The 21,495-nt window shown below is 49.8% G+C and overlaps 1 protein-coding gene across 3 annotated transcripts in view; it reads left to right on the top strand.

Moving 5' to 3' along the window:
• Nucleotides 1–21,495, top strand: part of OLFML2B (olfactomedin like 2B) — a 38,608-nt gene that overhangs the window by 9,929 nt on the left and 7,184 nt on the right. The window contains exons 4-6 of one of the 3 annotated variants that reach the window (XM_036832361.1): nt 8,091–8,267; nt 13,673–13,898; nt 15,769–16,305. In XM_036832361.1, coding sequence (XP_036688256.1) covers nt 8,091–8,267; nt 13,673–13,898; nt 15,769–16,305 — 940 coding nt within the window. Of the gene's footprint in view, nt 1–8,090; nt 8,268–13,666; nt 13,899–15,768; nt 16,306–21,495 lie in introns of all 3 variants that reach the window. The other 2 variants (XM_036832351.1, XM_036832344.1) reach the window with 2 other exon arrangements.

Raw genomic sequence — 21,495 nt, 5'->3', positions numbered from 1 at the left:
ACATTTATAATTACTTGGATGTGACCGTGTATACATGTGCCTTTGTATATGTGTGGGTGTATATCCCAGGCTCTTAAAATAGATGCATGCCTACGATTTGATTCAACCACAGGAATTTTAGGGTGATCGAAAATATTCCCCCCCAAGTTCCAGAAAGCACCAAAAAGCACAACTTGAATTTGCTATATGCCAGCAACTATTTACATAACATTTACATTGTATTAGGTATCATAGGTAATCTAGAGATGATTTAAAGTATATAGGAGGATGTCTGTAGGTTTTATGCAAATCCTACACCATTCTATATAGAGGACTTGAGTGGATTCTGGTATCTGTGGGGAGTCCTGGAACTAATCGCCTGCAGAGGCCATGGGGCAACTGTATTGCCAGGCTGTCCTCCCACGTGGTAGTACGAGTTCATGTTGCCTCCAGCAGGGTGTGAACTCTCCACGCAGATTCTTATCGAAACTTGGTATTGGCAGACTTTCTAATTTTTATCGATTTGGAGCATGTATCTTAGTAGGACCCTTTCACTGTGTGCCGCAAACTTACCCCCCAAAACCTCTTTCCTATTCCCCTAGTGGAGGCCTGAAACCGCATGGGCATTCCTCTAGAACTTGTCCAAGTGGAACTAACATCCAAGGTGGTCAGTGGTCCGAGAACCTTCTATGGGGTAGATCCAGGCTGACACTCTTCTGAAAGTGGCTGGGAAGGGATAAGGGATTCAGGAAGGACCGGTATGTATTGGAGCTGGGGTGGGTTTAGGCACAGAATATAGGTGCCAGGAGAGATAGGAATTAGAAGTCTAGAAGGAAAATCTGTAGCTTCCAAAGGCAAAGGCAGACCCTATTCATTACATGCAGACCTGTCGTTGGCACAGATTCAGCTCAGAAGACTTTTGCTCTGAGCGCTGAGTGCGCCCAGAGACACAAAGACTTGTAGGCTGCCCAGGCCTAAAGATGGATTCTGATAGCAGCAGGACAAGAGGCAGAGGTACAGGCCTAATACCACGTACTGCTTCCAGGAGTAGATTTATCATCCAAGTAAAGAAAAAGACAAACAGAGGGGCAGGTCGTTGAAATGATTTATTCCAGCATCAAGGCTTTAGTTGAATTAAGTCATGCCCATAAAAATTGCAAATCTTTGTGAAGAAATGCCCTACCTCCACTTAGCTGCAGTACAACTGGCAACATTTATAATTACTTGGATGTGACTGTGTACACATGTGCCTTTGTACACGTGTGGGTGCATATCCCAGGCTCTTAAAATAGATGCCTGCCTACAAGCTCCCCAAAGTGTGATTTCTGTTGCCCAAGTGTGTGTGTGAGTCCTTTTCTCTCGCACCTACCCGCTGGAGTTTGCAAACCCCATCCGTGAGTACAGATGGCACTGTGGAACCTTGTGTGTCATCTGAAGCTTTTTCTTCTGATAATGTTGTGTCCGAGTGGGATTTAAAGTCTACAATGGATTTACCAGACCCAGAACTGGCCCTCTCCCCAGAATGTGCTGGCACAAGCATTACTGAGGGCTTCTCCCCCAGACGTAAGGATTTGGTGGCCTTTGTGTTTCTGGTCTGGAAGGCAGGATCAAAGGATCATTCCTGACTCTGGGGGATATATCTTTTTACCAACTAATAGCAAAATGTAATTTTTGTCTGTGCAGACCTGGCCATGAGTTAGGGGAACTGTCTCTTTCCAAGCCTCTCCTCTCTGCCCTCCCTCCACTCACATCAAGACCCCCCAAGTGCTCACTCTCTCTCCTGATCAGATCTGCACTCACAGAAGGGTTTGCTGTAAATCATTTCACTCTTCTCCTTACTCAAGTGCAGCCTTGGAGAGGAGTGTCACTCACCCTGTCTGACCATAGTGTCCTCACCTGTGAAAAGGGAAAGGGCTGGAGATAATATTTCTAAGATACATTTCAGCCCGAACGTTATTTAATTCAGTTTACATCTTAGTATGGGTTCAGGTCAATATATAACCTCTCCTGGGTTTTATATATACTTCAAATCTAATCTGTCACTGTGGCATGAAAGGTTTTCTTCTTGGCTAAAGGGATTTAAGGTGTGCGCCTCAGCCCTCCATCCGCTGGCCTAGGAATAGCTTGTAGCTGTCAGCATGTGAGGGAGCGTGTGGCTGTGTTTATGGGCTTCATCATCAGAGGCCTGGGACTTCTGGCTCTTTACTTGTTTGACTGTCTTCCAGGCTCTGGACTCCTTGAGGACAACCTGGGTCTCTAAGTTGTCTCTGTTTGCCAAAGTTTAGCCCAACGTGGATGTGGATCAGATGCTCAACAGCTGTTTGGTTGGGGGAGTGATTGAGCACGTCAGCTGGCCGACCCCTGCAGCCAGGCCGGCCCGCCCGTCTCCATCGTCTGTGGTCAGGGATCGTGCTGCGTCCTGCCTGTCCTGTCAGCTGGAGCGCCAGCTGTTTCTAGCTGCTCCCCCCATCCAGCTGTCTTACAGGGGCTGGAGACAGCTGTCGCCTAGGGTGTCTGTCCCAGGCCACCTGGTCCTAGTCGTGTCTTGGAGGGTTCTGAGCGGGGGGAAGGGCAAGGCGAGCTATGGGAACTCCGAGCCCTCCCACCAGGTCCGGTTACTCCCACACTGTCTCACTTCACTCCCGCAAGGAACCGTGCTCCCTCTGTCCTCAGGCTTGCCATCTGCCTCTGAGCCTTGTGCACACCCAGCCATCTACCAGTGGGGGCACATGCCTGCTGCATGACTTGGGGCCATGGTTTGGCTCAGCTGCAATCTTGCTTAGTCTCCTTCTACAGGAGTCTGTTTACAACACACCAGCTTTGGGTCCTCGCCTTCTCCCCTGTCCCAGCCACACCAAAGCTTAGCTCCCCTCCCCCTTTCCACCTGTGTATCTGCTACTGAGATCCCATGAGTCCGTCCCACTCCACCTTGGGCGACGCGTGTCAAGCCCTCTTTTGTGTGCTGTGCCACATACAGTTCTTCATTCGTTCTCCAGACCAAGGCTGGTGAGGTAGGTATCATTATTCCTTCCTCCTCTAACTGATGGGGCCTGGAGAGGTCCCATCACTTGCCTTATGTAGTTACATAAAACCAGGTAGTGACTGCGGTGTGGGTTTCATACCTGGTCTCCAGAGCCAGCACTTTGCCCACCACACCTCGTCCCTGGTCCTGGTTGGGAAAACAAGACCACAGAGAGCTGATAGAGCTTTGCACTCTGGTTGTCTTTCCCTCGGGTCCCAACGCTTTTGGCTTAAGCTGCCCCATGGTCTCACCCAGGCCTGCACACACTTGTCCAATAGCTGGACAAGGTCAGGACACAGTCTGTGCCCATGGAACAGCCTTTCTGCACATGCCCGTTGCACCAGTCTGCACATCTGCTTGTGTTGTCCCTCCATGGCTCGTTAAAGCTGTCCTCTGACCAACTGTGCTGCCCAGTGCTGACCGCCAGCTGTACCCTCAATTCCACCTACATCCAGTTCCACTTTTCCCAGGGACTTGCCTAGTTTGCACACTTCCTCCCCTCTGGCACCTGTGCATCTGACTGTGGTCAGCACAGGACACCTGTCCCCATCTGGCAATGTGGGCTTGCTCTCAGTAGGCACCCTCCAATGCCCTACTACATGCCCCCAGCACATGGCACCTGTTCTGTGAATACCTCTCAGTTCCTTGGCTCTGTCTAGCCCAAGGACCATGACACAGTTCCCAGATCTTTATTGCCCTGGCTGGCTGTGTCCTGCCTTCTGTGCCAGCCCTCTATCTACCTGCTCTTCTTCCCTCCTTCTTTCCCTCCTCACAGCACCAGGATCCTTGGCAGGGACCATGTGGTGTGCTCACCCCTGGCAGACAGGTACCCTTCCCACTTCCTCCGCCACGTTGCCAGTGCCATGCACAAGCCAAGTTGCACACACCATAAATGTCACAGTCACAGTTCCCCCAGAGGGGAAGAGCCAGAGGCATGAGGTCACGGGGTTCACCCTTCTCCCAGGGCAGGATCGAGAGCGTCTTGTGTGGGCACCATCCCCGGTGCCTCCTGAGATGTACCCCACAAAAGGCCCTTGGTGTGAGGAAGGCAGAGCCCCAGGGAGGAGTGGGGAGCCCTGCAAGGCCAGCACCCCTGGGGAAGAGGTGGCTGAGTGGGAGGCGTGGCCGCTGCTCTGCTGCCCTGGGGGACATCAGCTGGCTTGGCACAGCAGGCCGCTGGGGTGATGCCACCACCAGCCTGGTGTTTATTCAGGTGGCTGGCGGGCTTTGCTGTTCCCACGAGGGAAATAAAGAATATTGTCCTCTGGGGTCTCAGGGCCAGGCCTGTCTCAAACCCTCCTCTGTGGAAACTCAGAATAATGGCTCCTCACTAAAACCAGAAAGGGTACTGGCATTTCTAAATCAATGAGAGGGGAGCCTTCCAGGGGCCTAGAAAACCCAAAATCTGGAGGGCAGGGGCTAAATCTGTGGGGTTGCCCCTTTGCCTCACAGCGAGTGCAAGGACCAATGCTGACTCTTTTGAGGTGTTCAGGAATTGGGTGGGATCTTGTTTTAGGCTACTTAGGCCAAACCATTGGGTCCACCCAGAGAGGGGTCCTAGGGCCATGGCTGGGCAGCAGTTGTGGACATGCCTCAGTCTCCACCTCAGACAAGTGTCATTGATCTTGCCGATGAGCTAGAATCTGCATCTGTCACATCACTCTGACTTGCTTTCCTTCATTGCACTTTTCACTAGTTGATGTTTTCTTGTTTATTTCTTATTTATTGTTTACTTCCCCTCATGGAGGGTGGTCTTCATCAGAACAGGATCCTTGGTGGCCTGGCTTACCCTCAGTGCCCAGGGCTGAACTCATGAGTGCATTAGTGAAGAAGTACTATATCGAACACCTGAACCTTCTGGGGCTTCATTACCTGTCACAGGATGTGAGAGTTACAGGAGAAGACGCACAGGTGCGGCTCTTAGCAGGTGCTTATAGATGTACAGAAATGCTTGAATCCCACTCAGGGACCAGGAACTTTTCCTGTCGGCCCCAGAAAGAACCTGGTTCCTGTAAGACAGTCTCTCTCACACATTTGGGCCCCCTTTCCATTAGCTTTATCCCAAGCTTCCTACATTTAAGACAGTGCTTCTCAAACTTTAATGTGTATGCAGATTGCCTGGGCATCTTGTTAAAATGCAGATTCTGATTCAGCGGGTCTGGGTCAGGGCGGAGCTTCTGCATTTTAACAAGCTCCTGAGTGATGGAGTGATGCCTTTGCTGCTGGTCTCTTTGAGTAGCAAGGATTTATGGGGATCCAACATTTTTATCTTTCTCTGTATATGCATATCCTATTGTATATCCTGAAACCAAACTGACAGTGTTCGCTGGCCCCTGTCATGTGCTCAGTGCTGCTTGAGAGCTGGCTGAGTGCCAGGAACCTCTCCTGGTGTTCTTAGTGATCCAGCAAGTGAACTGAAGAAGCAAGGGCCAAGAGGCTGGGTGCTGGATTCAGTTCTGCCACTTTTTTTTTTTTTTTTTTTTAAATATATTTATTTTTTTTTTTTGGCTGCTCCAGGTCTTAGTTGTGGCACACGGGATCTTTGTTGTGGCATGCATGTGGGATCTAGTTCCCCGACCAGGGATCGAACCTAGGCCCCCTGCATTGGGAGCGACGAGTCCTACCCACTGGACCACTAGGGAAGTCCCTGCCACTTTTAAAAATGATCATGGGAAAAATCATATCCTTACTCTGGGCCTCAGTTTCCTCATTTGTGAAATGAAGGGTTAGGCTTGAGTTCCGGGGTCCATTCCAGCTGTGACATTCTATGAAAAATAACAACCACTCAGTACGTCCCATGCACTTCCACATATAGTTTAACTCATTTAATCCTCATAACAACCCATAGGGCAAGTGCTCGTATTAACCCCATTTTACACATGGGCAAAATGAAGCACAGGGTGCTTAAGTAATCTGCGCAAGATAACAGATCTAGCAGTAGCACCATTGAGATGTAAACCAGACAGTTTCCTCCAGAATTCACGCTCTTAACCACTGTACTTGACTGACCCTGATAACACTTATCAGGAATGACTGCACCCTCAGTAAAACCACCTATTCTGGGTATTCTTGAAACAAGACCTCTTCTCAAGGGCTTTGGCTCTCATAGTTAATTCTGTGCAGTTTAGAGAGGTTGGCTTGGCCTTAGCCCCACAGACACATTGAGCCTTTCAGTGCTCAAAATCTGGCGTGCACTGAAGTGCTGTAAGAATAGCATGGCCAGTGGTCTAGATCCTGGTTAGTTATAACTACCACGTCGTGGGCTCCTTTGGGCAGCCCGCGTAGGGCCACTGGAGCCACAGTGTCTGGGTGTCACCATCTGCCTACACACCCCCTAACTCTGAGCTACTGTGGCTTCCCTCTGGGACATGAGTAGCATCTTACCAGGCTGCAGACTGTGCCCGGCAATGCCTGAGCTTTTGCACTTCTCATGTCTGTCTGTCAAAGAAAGATGAAAAGTGAATGCATCTTCTATTCTTCCATGGTTACTTCCTCTATCGCCCTCATAAACAGGGCTCAAAGGAGAACATCCCATTTAAAAATTCAGATGCTCATGGAAACCTTAGAATGGGGGCCAAGGCTGGACAATGTTAGATCTCAGTGCAGTAAACTTCTCTAAGAATAACTGGAGGAGAAAGGATACCTCTACGCCTGTTGACAGCGTCCAAGATTCAAATCGCAGTCAGCTTCGTCTTCTCCAGGATGCTGCTTCTTTTGCGTCCAGTGCCCTCCCTCCCTTTGAACCCATGTTTGGCCCTTACAGAACCTGACATGGTCGGTCATCTTCTTTCTGCAGTGTGGACCCTGTCTCCCCCATTACAGTTGTCCTCCCACCGCGCCCGCCTCCGTCCCAGGACAAGAACCCCCAGGGGAATTAGAGGCTTTCTTTCTGCCATACTGTACCCTAGACACACAGGAGGCACTCACCAGTGTTGGTTGACTGAAATGTAGCTTTAGTCCTTTCTGGTATGAACTACGTCTGGAACATGCCTAATTTGCCAAGCCATTTAGGGAAACTTTTTAATGTGTGAATAGGAAAGTTTAAAGCCAGCCTATCAATTTCCTATATTAATGATGCTTTTAAAGTGCTGGGGAGCCATAAAAAGAGAGTGAAATATTGCCGTTTGCAGCAACATGGATGGACCTAGAGAATATCATACTAAGTGAAGTAAGTCGGACAGAGGAAGATAAATATGATATCATATCACTTATATGTATAATCTAAAAAATAATACAAAGGAATCTATATGTAAAACAGAAACAGACTCACAGACATATTAAACAAACTTATGTTTACCCAAGGGGCAAGGGAGGGGGGATAAATTAGGAATACGGGATTAACAGATGCAAACTGCTATACATGAGGTAGATAAGCAATAAGGATTTACTGTATAGCACAGGGAACTATATTCAATATCTTGTACTAACCTATAATGGAAAATAATCTGAAAAAGGTATATATGTGTGTGTGTGTGTGTGTGTGTGTGTGTGTGTGTGTGTGTATAACTGAATCACTTTGCTGTAGACCTGAAACTAACACAATATTGTAAATCAACTATATCTCAATTGAAAAAGAGACTTTTAAAAAGTGCTGGGGAATAGTTTGTGCTCATTAGAAAAGCATACTATGTAGATTTCTTTGGCCACCTCTTTTAAAATTGCTCAGAAAATCTTTCATTAACTGAGCCACTGGTTCACATGTGTGGAGGTGCAAGCGAATGGAATTTTTCTGTAATGTTACTCGTCACTGGATAAGAGCGTACTGTGAACAAAGGGTGGAAAAATAACAGATGTCCCAGTAGCCCAGGGACATGGCAGTGTTATTATTAGGAAAGCCGTGGTGGTATTGGGAAGCACTTCCAGCAGAGGACGTACCTGAGCCAAGCTGTCCTGGAAATGCCGCCTGGGACCGAGCTCCGGTCCTCAGCGCAGGGCTGGACACACTCGAGGGCCCCAGTTGTTTCTGGCTGATTTCTCAGCCTGTCTGTTGAGTCTCTGTGCTCTAAGCAGAGGCTGGCTGCCAGCTCCCTCCTGTTGGCCTTCAAAGCACTTTAAAGGACTCTCTTTTTAAAATTTTCTCTCTTCTTAGGAAGTTTCTAAAAACCTCACCAAGGAAAATGAACAAATCGAAGAGGACGTGGAAGAACTTCGAACCGAGATGAACAAGCGAGGCAAAGAGAACAGCTCCAGTAACATCCTAGACAGCATGCCGGACATCCGCTCGGCCCTGCAGAGGGACACGGCTGCAGCCTACACCCACCCCGAGGTACAGCCCAGCCTCCAGGGGCTCTGACCACAGACCCCCGGAAAGCATACTCCCAGCACCTCCCACGTGCATAGAGCTTGCAGGCTTCAGCCCTTCCATGGGCATGGTCTCGTTTCATCTACACAACAGTTCTATAGGTCTGATGCGGCAGGGGTTGACCCCATTGTACTTAATTAACACTGAAGCCCAGAGAGGTTCAGTGAGTACTGAAGCCAGGACTCAAATCTGGGTCTTTTGACTTTCAGGCCCCATTCTTTTTATTATACTCCATCCTGCCTTTTCGAGTACTACGTCTTTCATCATCATACCGTGTGGTCTTCACCACAGCTCTGGAAGGCAGGCTGGGGCAGAGATCAATATCCTCACTTTGCAGATGAGAAAACAGATCCAGGAATGCTCACAGTCTCCCTTGCTCAGCCGGGAAGTGGTGACGGGGGTCTCAAACCTCTATCTCTTCCCACTCAGTACTGTCTGGAACACAAAGTCACCTGTGCAATGAAATGAAACACTATCTAATGTGATTTGAGTGATGCCCGAGGACCTATTTGCTTAAAAATACCTCCTCATTTGATACCTGTTTCTTTTGGCTGTAGTTACTAAGTTACGTGTATGTGCAAATATTCAATAGTTGCGTGTGTGATTACTTAATGTATTGGACTATCTCGTAAATTGATGCCTGAAAAACAGGAGCTAACCCCAAAAAAGTGGAAGAGGAAACGGGTAAATTCTGGCTTCAGGACTTGAAGAGTGTGGGTGCTATTAGCAAGGCAGGTCTGGATGAAGTATCGTAGGAGGGGTCCCTGGCAACCATGGGATAGCTGCAGTTAAGAGGGGTCTTGCTCACTTCTACTGGGCCAAGGGTTGGTGGCGGACGACAGAGCTTGGATTCCAGGTGAACCATTGAGGGATCCCCTCAGCCTGGGGCAGGCGGGCAGGGTGTGGATGGAGCAGGGCCTGGGACAGGGGCTGTCAGAGCCCCTGAGCTGTTGCATGTGCTGTGACATTGCAAAGGGCTGGGAAGCATCGCTACGAAGGATCCCGTTGCCTGGGTCATTAAGAATCGGGGTAAGAAAGGAAGTGAGACTAGGCGTGTGGGCTTGGAACTCTTGAGCAAAGAAACTCCTCAAAGTGGCGCCAAGCAGACAGCAGCTGTGGGTTTGGGGAACCTTGGGCTCATGTGTTCCGAAGGCAGGAGAGCAGGCAGATTAGGACTTTGGAGGCAAGAAGCCCTGAAGAGAGTATGGTGCCTGCGCCCTGCCCCATTTGTAACTCAAAATAAAACCAATTCCAACCCAGAAAATAAGTACAAGGGAGGCCAATTTTCTGGCTTAGCCCATGATGACTACTTTGATGGGGTTTTTTTGGGAAATACCATATTCCTTCCAAAATTATTTTTATTCTCATTTTTGGGTGTCCCCAACATGCCAGCTACTGAGGGTGTGTTTAGTCTGCTTGGTGGGTCATCCCTGAGCAGGTCTGAGTTTGTCAACCAAAGAGCCAGAAGACATTTGGGCCGGAAGGGAACTTGGAGGCACCCTCGCATCACACCTGGGGCCCTTCGGCTCCCATCGCAGCCCGTATGGCAGGCATCCTCTGCTGGCCCAGCAGCCCAGCAGAGTTAGGCACTCCCTGTCCTCTCTGGCTTCCAATTTCCCAGTCGGCTGAGCTTGAGAGTTCCATCTGTTGTCTTGATGACACGTCATGTGGTATGTTCAGGAACCCAGCTCAGATTTCCTGAAGGCAAATCAACCACACCGAACTCTTTTTCTCCTTGCTCAGCAAAACTTTCTGCCTCCTGAAATCCCCATTCACACATTGTGGAAGTTAGCACAATCCACCCAAACCAGGGCGGTGGGGCAGAGCCAGGGCCAGGGTGCGACTGGAAAGGGGGAAGTGGTGAAGGAGGAGAGGCTAGGATCTTCCTCTCCCTTTGCATCCATCTGTCTCTTTAGTGAACCCTGTGCTGAAAAAGGGGGTGAGTGGGGTGTATGGGTTTGGCTGTTATTTTCAGGGTTCTTACAGATGATGTCAGGGTTTCTTGGAATGGTGAATGGCACTTTGTTGGAGGCCTCTTTCCAGGAAGGTCCTTGCCTGGAGGGTTGGCAGGGGGCTCTGGGGGGTGGGTTGGGAGTGGAGAGGGCAGGGTGGGATTGGGAAAATTGGGACACCAGCAGTTGAAGTCATACAACAGTTTAACAGAGAGAGGAAATCAAAGCTTGTGGGGGCCACTGCCTCCCAGTGCAGCCAGTGAATCCAAGGAAATTATATGTTCTCTGGCAGAGGCTGTCCATGGTCTTTCTCCATCTTCTTGGCTGGGAGAAGGAACTGCAGTTCCCGCTCGTCCCTAAGAGCTTGGATTAAAGACAGTTCCTGGGGTTTGCCACGAAGAAATGACAGCTTGCTTTTGCAATGCAGAGGGAAACCAGAGTCTGGCAATTAGATGGCCCGCGGCGTCTGAGTCAAGGGCTGGGGCCTCTTGTCAGCCTCCCAGGCAGCTCTTTCCTATGGGAAATGAGGGATCCCCAAGTCTGCTGGGCGCTGGCCAGACCATGGCCCTCAGGACTTGGGGATGTAGACAAGTTTTTGGATGGCAAATGAGTTAGTCCTGTGGTCACAGCTGAGGACAATGTGGCTTTAATGTAAGGTAGAGCACAGGCTCTGAAGGCAGGCAGCCCTGGGCCTATTTAATAGCCGAATGACTTAATAAGTGCCCCTCTCAGCCACTTAATTGACTGACCTTCAACCAAGTTGCTAAATGACTCTGAGCCTCTCCTTCCTCATCTGTAAAATGTGGATAATAATATCTACCTTGCCCCAGTATTTTAAGGGTTGAAAATAATATAAAGGGGCGTGTCTGGCCATAATAGGTGCTCTGTAAAACGTCATCAGCACCAGCCAAGCATTCCCTGCGCTTCTGATGGAGGTCACCTCACCAGCCAAGAATGGGAGGTGAGAGAGGGGCAGGTAGCAGGAGTAGGGGCTGTCCGGGGCACAAATCTGCCTGTTTCTTCTTGGGCAGCGCTCTGGCCCCAGTCAGGGGAGGCTGGCAGAAAGTGTCCCTTGTCTTCCAGGAGTCGGTCAGCTCAGGGGAGCAAGGAACCCATATTCAGGAACTGCCATGTCTGCTGTGCCATCTGGATAAACTCTCTTGTCACGGGAAAACCAGTACAGACTTGGGGTGTGGTTGGCAATGAGGACTCTAGGTTTTCTCCAGGCCAGATTTTAAAGGTCAGAACAAGAGCCTGATTTGCTTCTTCTTCCTGTGCAAAGCGAGAAAGTTGGCCGTGATAGCTGGATCCCTGCCAGCTAATGTTCAGTGAACCTGAAGGTCCTGCCCTGCCCCTCAGGACACTGGGCATCAAGGGACAGAGGTTTTGTTTCCAAGTGGACTCTGCTGTCTGGGTGGATTTCACCAAGGACTTAAGGGAGCTCGCCCACCTCCTCATGGCGAAAAGGGGGAGCTTTCATGGCTTAGATGACTACAGTGGCAACCCCTTCATCATTCAGCCACTGGAGACCTCACGAGAGCAGCGCTGGGCCACACCCACTTAGGTCCCTGCCTGCTTTACCGATGGAGCCACTGCCCCTCAGGAGCTGGACCCCCTGTCCAGTGGCTCTGACTTTCAGCACAGCTAGCTCGCAGGCCCTGTGCCCAAGGCCCTCTGCTTTCAAAGGTGGGCGATTTGTGATCCTGGGTGAGGGGACATGGCTAGATGGACCAAGGCAGGACCCAGAGACTCTGCCACACTGTGGACACAAGAGCTCAGTTCCCAGGCAGCAGCTCTGTGGAGGACAGGGTAGTCCTTCCATGTGACCAGAACCATCACAAGAGGCCTTCTGTGGTACCATCAAGATGCCCAGGTCATCGGCTACCTACTTTAAAGCATCATCTGATTTGACAAAAATCCCAGTGCTAGTCACAAATGTAGATGGTTGCTTGGGGTTTGTTATGATTCAGAAATTCAATTTAACCAGCATTTAACCAGGGGAATTAAAGATGAACAAGAGGTGGTCTCTGCTCTTCCAGTTGCTCACAGTCAACAGAGGCAACATCCTTAAATAATGCCTGTGGAAGGCAGGCTGAGAAAGGTGTTACAATAGAAGTACAGACTTGTATCCATTAGGAGTTGTGTTCCGCTTTGAGTAAGAGACCGAAATACAGTGCATTCAACAATAGAGGGGTTGGTCATTCTTTCATGTAGAAGAGCTCTGGAGGCAGGTGGCCCAGGGCTGGTATAGTCAGCTGCAAGATGTCATTAGTGATATCCATCCTCAAAATCCCCTCATGATCACAAGATGATTGCTCAGCTCCAGCCATCCTGTCCATAGTCTCCTGGCTGGAGAAATGAGGAAGAGTGCAAAAGATGCCTTTCAGCTGAGTCAGCCCCACGTCTTAAGAAACTTTTCCAAAAGCTCTTCCCACCAACTTCTACTTATACCCTACCAACCAGAACTTAGTCCCATGACCACTCCCACAAAACCAGTTTCTCATTAAGTCAGGAACAAGGAGACAGGGGATTTGGGTAGTCACTTGGAAGTCTCTGCCACGAAGTGCAAAGTGATGATTGAGAAAGAAAGATTAATTCTGAATGAAAAGGGCTGGGAGTATTTCCTTGGGGTCCTGAGATTTTAGCCAGGCCTTGTAAAATGGGTTGATTTCAAGAAATAGCTATATGGGGGGAAGAGAATGGCCTTCCAGACAGAGAAAACAGTCTGAGCAAAGACCCAGAAGCTCAGGAGAGCCAAGAAGTTCAGGAGTCAACCAAGTGCCTGGAGTACCGGGGGTGTCGGCGCTGGGGGGTGGAGCAAGAGAGAAGAATGCTGAGCTGGGCCAAGTCGATTTGAGTTCTGAGCGCCAGGCCAAGGACTTTGGACTTTATTCTGGATTCGTTAGGGAGGGCTTGGGGCAGTTTGTTCTAACAGCATAAGTAAAAGCAGTCATGATTCATCCTGAGGTATGCATCTTGGTCCTCAGCCTTCATGTCCCAGCCGCATGGACCTCACTAGAAACAACTGATACCAGATCTAAGTCACCCAGCATCCCCAGGCCAGAGCTGAGAGGACAACTGCACTCTCTGAGAAGTATAGCATGGAGGTTAGAGACAGAATCTGGAGCCAGACTGCCTGGGTTCAAATCCTGCCTCTACCACTTACCTGCTATGGCACCTTGGGCCATTTACATAACCTCTCTGTGCCTCAGTTTCCCAATCTGTAAATGGAAATGATTAAAAATGGTTCCTACCTCATAGGGCTGATGAGAAGATGAACAATGCCTGGCTCTTAGGAAGTGCTTTTAGGATTAGCTGTTGTTATTAGTATGGCCTTGGCTCCAGCATTGTCTCTGCCCGACCACTGCCTCTCTGACCAGTGACCTGACCTTCCCTTGTGTCCCCTCTGAGGAGCAGTATGAAGAGAGGTTCCTGCAGGAAGAAACCGTGTCCCAGCAGATCAACTCCATCAAGCTCCTGCAGACGCGGCCACTGGCTCCGCCAGAGGTGGTGAAGCCTCAGCGGCCCCTGCAGAGGCAGGTCCACCTGAGGGGCCGGCCGGCCTCCAAGCCCACCGTCATTCGGGGCATCACCTACTACAAAGCCAAGGACCCTGAGGAGGAGAATGACATCGAAGAGCATCGTGAGTTGGGGGTCAGCAGGGCCGTCCCCCCAGAGGCAGGGCAAGGGACGGAGTCTCCACTTGGACCCTGTGGAGGTGCACTTCCCGTGAGGCACACACCCTTTTTGCAGTTTGATTACTACTGTGGCCCCGCAGAGCCAGCTCGGTTACCTGAGAATTCCCTGCAGTTACAAATTATCCAGAGTTCTTACGGCCTTTCCTCACCACTTGCTGAGCGCCCTGGGGCAAGTCACTTGCCTTCTCTGGGCTTGCAGAGGACCACAAGGCAGAACATGGCTGAGCCAGAAGGGACTTCAGTGCCCTAGAGTCCAGTCCTTCCCATTCGCAGATGAGGACCCAGAGGCATAGAGGCGGATGACTCACTCCCCGCCACACAGTGGGCTTCTCCCACCTGTTCCTTCTCCAGGGGCCCTGGGCTTCCTGACCGAGACTCCAGCACATGCTGGACCCCTTTTATCTCTGTCCCTCTTATTTTTTCACAGAAAACAGATAACTCCCTTTCACCTCATCTTTATCTTGTTTCCCTAACACTTCCTCTTCCTGTGCTTCTCTCCCTGCCACCGGCCCCTCCCTTTTCTTCTGTCTCTTCCTGCCCAGCACCTCAGGAGACCCCACTCTTCCTCTCTCTCCACTGGAGTGCCAGTTCCTCCCATCAGGCCCTCCTCAGCAGACTCCTGACTCGTCCACCTGCTCTGCCTCGACCTCCTTACAGTTTCTGCTCACCCAGTCGCTGGCGTAATCATTTTCCCCATTTTCAACTGTTTGTAGCCTTTTTAAATTGTTAACTTGTGGGAGTTCCCTGGTGGTCTAGTGGTTAGGATTCGGCGCTCTCACTGCCATGGCCCGGGTTCAGTCCCTGGTCCAGGAACTGAGATCCCACAAGCTGCGCAGCGTGGCCAAAATAAATAAATAAATAATTGGTGTGTGGGGTTTTTATATTCTGGAACAAGCCCTCTGTCAGGCATACATATTGCAGATATTTTCTTTCTGCCCTTGGCTTGTATTTTCAGCTCCTTAATGGTGTTTCTGATGAGCAGATAAACTCCAATTGACCAATTATGTCTTTTGTGGTTAGACCTCTTTGTGTCCTTCCTAAGAAATCTCTGCCTCCTCATATTCCTTCTCTGCTCAAAACCCTGCAGACTGCCCCATTTCACTTGGAATAAAAACGGAAGTCCAAACACAACGGCCAAACGCCACGTGACTTGGCTCCCGCGTCCTCTCTGACCTCTGTCCACCTCACTGCTCCTCAGCCTCGGCAGATATGTTCTGGCCCCAGGGCCTTTGCACTGCTACTATTCCCCCCCTAGTATACTCTTCCCCTGATAGCTGCTTGGCCAACTCCCTCACTCCTTCAAGCCTCTGCTCATCTCTCCATCCCACTGAGTCCCATCTTGACTACTTTATCCATTACTGCAAGTTTCTCTTCCCTTCCCTTCTCCTCACCCTACTAGACTTTTTTTCATAGCACCTTCAAATGTACAATCTATGTATTGTTTGGTGTCTCCACCTCTAGATAGAAGCTTTGCGAGGGCAGGATCTTTTTTTTGCTCATTGTTCTTGTGCGTGCTCCGTAGATACCTACTGAATGAATGACTAACTTCCTCCCAGGTTTCGTAGCCCGTGGCTATGTGTCCTCTAGGTGGCCCCTGGGTCCCAGGTGGAGGATAGCAGTAGACTATTCAGAGAGACCCTCCAGGAAATGCTTCCATCTGTGCTCCTTTTCACCTGCTTCTCCTAAATCCCACCTGGGCTCTATCTCTAAATCAGGGCATCATGTTGAGGAAAGAAACCCTCATTAATCTGCCACATACCACATGCTCCCAGTTCCTCTCCCCCAGTCACAAATGCACCTGTGTTTGTTTCCCAGAAGACGAGTTTTTCAGCGGCGAGCACGGAATGGATTTGCTGATTGAAGATCAGCTTCTGAGACACAACCACCTGCTGACCAGTGCCACCCGGAGGCCAGTAGCCACCCGTCACAATGCTGCTGTGACAACTGATGCTGGCACTCAGACCACAGCCCTGCTTTCTGCACAGCCGCAGGCCTCGACCTCAGCTGCCAGCATCCCTGACCCTACTCTGTCTGCCTCAGTTGAAAAATTCTCAACACCACTCCAAACCACCTCAGTGTTTCCAGATCCCACAGGGGAGGCAGTCCTTAAACCTTTTACTCAGGTACCAGCCACGACCGTGGCCCACACAGCCACCCAGCGACCTCCAGCCTCAGCGCCTCCATCAGTGGCTCCCGAGGATGCATTTGTAGAGGCTACACACACAGCCCCGGTGCCTCCCCCGCCAGTCAGGACAGACTCACTGGGGAAAGATGCTACTGCTGGGCAGGGCACAGCCCCCCTTAGCCCCACCCTGAGCCCCGAGGAAGAAGATGACATACGGAATGTCATAGGTGAGTTCATTCTACCTGGCTTGGGTCTCCTGCTCAAGTGAAGGGCAGAGCCTGGAAATGGCTTGAAAGGAGAGGGAGGATTCAGATGGTCCAACTGCTTCATAAAGAAAGGCAAGTGGAGTTACGCCTTGGCCAATGATCACTTTTAACATCTAGGGTCTATCTATTCAAAATGTGCCAGTGATAAGAGTGGGAAACTCCTTTCTAAAATATAAGTAAATTAATGGAGCCAAGATCTCAGCTTCATTAATAAATTTTATAAACATTTGTCAAGTGCTGGTGTACTAGGCTTTGTGATGGGTATTGGGTATTTGGTTATTTAGTGACGACTAAGTTTTCTGCAGTATGTTTACCAGGCCATGAACTAACAATAGATTCTTATGTGGGCAGAGGGATCCCAGAATAATAAGAATGGGAACAGGGGAATAACCAGTGCAGTGGGCCCCGGGGAAAAATCTCGTGAGCCCTCAGCCTTAGAAAGCATGGAAACACTGTGGCATCATGTGATAAATGCTGTAACAGAGGAATGGAGAAACAGAGACATGAAAGAGGGAGCAGCAGCTTGGCCTGGCTGCTAAGAAGGCTGGGGAAGCTTTTCTAAGGAGGTATCCTTTGAACTGGGTTTTGAAGGATGAACAGGAGTTTTCTTTTTATTTATTTATTTATTTATTTATTTATTTTTGGCTGTGTTGGGTCTTCATTTCTGTGTGAGGGCTTTCTCTAGTTGCGGCGAGTGGGGGCCACTCTTCATCGCGGTGCGCGGGCCTCTCACGGTCATGGCCTCTCTTGTTGCGGAGCACAGGCTCCAGACGCGCAGGGTCAGTAGTTGTGGCTCACGGGCCTAGTTGCTCCGCGGCACGTGGGATCTTCCCAGACCAGGGCTCGAACCTGTGTCCCCTGCATTGGCAGGCGGATTCTCAACGACTGTGCCACCAGGGAAGCCCAAACAGGAGTTTTCTAAGTAGAGAAGTCTTCTATTAGGTCTAAAGGAGCAGGGTATGTTCCAGAAGCACAGAGAATACAGCCCTGTTCTGTGCCTGGGAGCTCCATGGCCACAAGATGACTCTGAGAACAATGAACTGTGAGACTGTGTGTGTGGGGTGGTCAGGGGGGCAGGAGGAGGGGGAGGAACAACTAGAAAAGAAAATGAGACCTGCCTACAGATGTCTCTTCCAAAAAGAACTAAACCAAACATTCATTACATCACCATCCATAGTGATTGAGAAATAACACTGTTGAATAATAATTTCATTAAAAATATACTTGATTTGACGGAAGACGTGATTTGCCTTATACCTGTCTTTCCCTTCTTCCTATTTTCTGCTCCCTTGGCAGCCTCTTTCCCAATTCCTCCTCAGAATAAGGTGCCAGCTACACCAGACAGATGGTGGAAGGAGCACCTGCCAGGAGCCAAACACCTGGTTATAGCCTGGTCTCTGCCGCTGACAGCTGTGTGACCTTGGCCAAATCTCTGCCCATCTATGGGTCTCAGAAATTTGCTAAAGACTGTTTTCTCCATTATATTCTGTGGTTTTCTGCAGTAAGTTTATCAGGCTATGGTATAGCAAGGGATTCCTATTGGGTGAAAAATCCCAGAATAATGGCAAGGAAATAACCAAATGGACCCCAGGGCAAAATCTCATGAACCTTGGCCTGGAGGAAGCTAAGCAAGAAGACAGTTCTTGAGCCACAGAGGTTGGGGTGGGAGGAGAGAATGTTTTTCTTTTCCTTTCTTTTGCTTCCATGACGGGAGCAAGCTGACCATAGAGCAGAAAAGGTCCATTCCTCACTGCATGGATAATCAATTCTAAAGCTGCGGGTCCTGCTCAATTTCTGCAGAACGCCCCAGGGTCTGAGCAGAGGTTCCCAGTTCCAAACTGGCTCTGGGCAGCCTTGACCATGTTCATGGGCCCATAGCCCCTGAGCCCAGCACTCCATCTCCTCTTCTGCCATGGGAATGAGCTCCCCGGGGGGCCCCCGTACCACCACCAATTGGGTGGGAGGGATGGTTCCTCCAGAAACTTAGACAGCTGCGTGCCACTATCCCTCCACAGATGGATAGAATACTAACAGTGAAGACAGGCTACGGGTACATCTGCACGCCTTGTATGTCCTCAGCGATGGTGTTTGCCAGCCTGGAAGCCTCTTCCCTTGGCGACTTCCTAGCCAGGGGTGGAATTCTCCACTGTCTCCACAATCCACCTGCCTACCCTGGGTGTTGCCACCAGTGGGCTTTTCTGGTGTTAACTCCCGACATGCACCTTTCTGGGGTTCTTAGGACGCCACCCCCTCCATTAGCCTGACTGAGATGCTGATGCCCAGACAGGAGAAACCCTGTGTCCTAGCCGCTGTTTACCTGGTGGTAGGAATGGGAGACAGGGATACATTTTCTCTTGTTGTTCAATATTCTATTCAACCAGAGTAACATTGTCACAGAGGATGTAAGCTTCTGCTTCAAGACTGGCCTGTAGGATTTTTCAGAAGAGCTGGGGTTCTTTTTTTTTTTAATTTTTATTTTATATTGGACTATAGTTGATTAACAATGTTGTGTTAGTTTCGGGTGTACAGCAAAGTGATTTCGTTATACATATACATGTATCTATTCTTTTTCAAATTCTTTTCCCATTTAGGTTATTACAGAATATTGAGCAGAGTTCCCTCTGCTATACTGTAGGTCCTTGTTGGTTATCTATTTTGAATAGAGCAGTGTGTACATGTCAATCCCAAACTCCCAATTTATCCCTCCCCCCACCCTTCCCCCCTGATAACCATAAGTTCATTCTCTGTGAGTCTGTTTCTATTTTGTAAATAAGTTCATTTGTATCCTTTTTTTTTTAGATTCTACATATAAGTGATATGATATATGATATGATATATGATATGTATGATATATGATATATGATATGTCATATGATATATGACATATGATATTTGTCTTTCTCTGTCTGACTTATTTCACTTAGCATGATAATCTCCAGGTTCATCCATGTTGCTGCAGATGGCATTATTTCATTCTTTTTAGTGGCTGAGTAATATTCCATTGTCTATACGTACCACATCTTCTTTATCCATTCATCTGTCTTACACAGAGGATGTAAGCTTCTGCTTAAAGACTGGCCTGTAGGATTTTTCAAAAGAGCTGAAGTTCTTGCCTCTTATGTCTACTGCAGAAAAAAAACACAGGGACGTGGACACAGATATAAGTGTTTCTTCAAATACCAAGGGATGAAAAGAGGGGGTGGCACAGAGAGAAGGGTGGCTCTTTAGGCAATGTGGAGTCTTGGCAAGTTTTTTCAGGAATCACTTTTTTTTTCTTCTTTTTCTTTTAAAATTTATTGATTGATTGATTGATTTTTGGCTGTGTTGGGTCTTCGTTTCTGTGCGAGGGCTTTCTCTAGTTGCGGCAAGCGGGGGCCACTCTTCATCGCAGTGCGTGGGCCTCTCACTATCGCGGCCTCTCTTGCTGCGGAGCACAGGCTCCAGACGCGCAGGCTCAGTAGTTGTGGCTCACGGGCCCAGTTGCTCCGTGGCATGTGGGACCCTCCCAGACCAGGGCCCGAACCCGTGTCCCCTGCCTTGGTAGGCGGATTCTCAACCACTGCGCCACCAGGGAAGCCCCAGGAATCACTTTTAATCATGTATCACTGTCAAGTGCTTCTCTCGGGCTGCTGTTAGTGTGGATGGGATTTCTTTTCTGGAACCTTCTCTGCAGACTTCCTGCCTGCCTGTGCCTGGCAGAGTAGGACTACATGTAGTCATCATTTCAATAAAAATCATTTGGCTGAAACCAACACAGGCCACCGATTTGTTGCCTGTGAAAGGTTGCTTGCTGTTTACTGAGCCTGGCAATTTTGACTTTGAGCTGTCTGAGTGCTTTTAAATGAGGCTGCTTTTAAAAGGAACATCCTATCCCATGGTTTCTAAACCTGGTTTTGTAATACCCTAAAAGGTCCACCATCTTCCTCAGGAGAATTGTAAAACTGTCAGAAAAATTCCCAAAACAAGCAAATTGGAATTAACTTTTGGCCAAAGCATAATAGCTCTAGGACAGGCGAGGAAAAATGCTGTCAGTGATGGGAGCCGGGGCTCGGGAAGTGAAGGGACGGGACAGGAGCGGTCACCATCCTCAGTGTCTGGGAGAGGTCTGCTCAGGCTACCGCAGAGGAAGAGGACACTTGTGCCACGTTGCCAAGGCTTTGCGGAGTCCCATACTTTAAGGACTGCAACTCCTGCTGCACGTTTTAGAAGAGGCTGCTTTGGGGCGGGGGTGGGGAGTGGGAAGGCGCAGACAAAGAGGACAGTCAGGATGACAGCACCACCAGAGAGCCTGCCTCATGGTCGAACCTAGGAAATACGATTGGCTAAAGACTGTCTCCTTCACAGAGTAAACCACCTTAACAATCCCCGAGGCCTGGCCAGCCACTGGCTGTGGGCACGAGATGGCCAGCCGGCCTGGCACATGTCAGCGGGCCTGGTGTGAGGCAGCCTGAGGAAGGTGGTGCTGACACGGGCAGGGGCAGGGCTAGCTAGATCCTCCACGGCACCCAGACTCGGGACCAAGAAGTGTGCCAGTTGGCTGCCCTGAGTCACTGGACGGGCAGCTTTCCCGACGCCCAACTCCACAGACACACTCTGCTCTCAGTCTGTTTGCTGGGGCACCTCACCAGCCCCCTGAAACCACGAGGAGCTTCAGTCAGAACACAGAGGCCGCTGGCCCTAGAAACAAGGCGAGAAAGTGGAGACGCTCCTTGTAAATGGATCAGGAATAAAGTCTGTGCCTCTCTACAAGGATGAAGCGCCCACTCCTAATTCACTCAGCCCCACGCCGTGCTGGCTGTGAAAGGGAGTGAGCTCTGGTCACTTCCGCAGAGGGGTCACCGTGAGGGGGATACGGGCGACTAAAGTGGCCAGGGTTGGCAAGCGGCAAGGTGTGCAGTCCAGTGGAGACTGTCTTTGGTTCTGAGGGTGGAGCTCCATTTCCGAGTGTGGTCCCCAGGGCAGAGCTGACAGCATGAGCCTGTGCGGGCATGGGGGGTGGGAGGTCAGGGGGATTAAAGAACGCCCATCGTCCTGGCATACACAGGGCGACATAAGGGAGGGGGGCCTGCTGATGAAGGGAGTGGGACGTTGGGACTTATATCTAAAAGTGGTACAGAAGGTTCTAAGCGGGAGGACTATATTCAGATTTGT

Source organism: Balaenoptera musculus, chromosome 1 (assembly GCF_009873245.2).
Source record: "Balaenoptera musculus isolate JJ_BM4_2016_0621 chromosome 1, mBalMus1.pri.v3, whole genome shotgun sequence".
NCBI lineage: Eukaryota > Metazoa > Chordata > Mammalia > Artiodactyla > Balaenopteridae > Balaenoptera > Balaenoptera musculus.
This window is presented reverse-complemented; position numbering and strand designations above follow the sequence as displayed.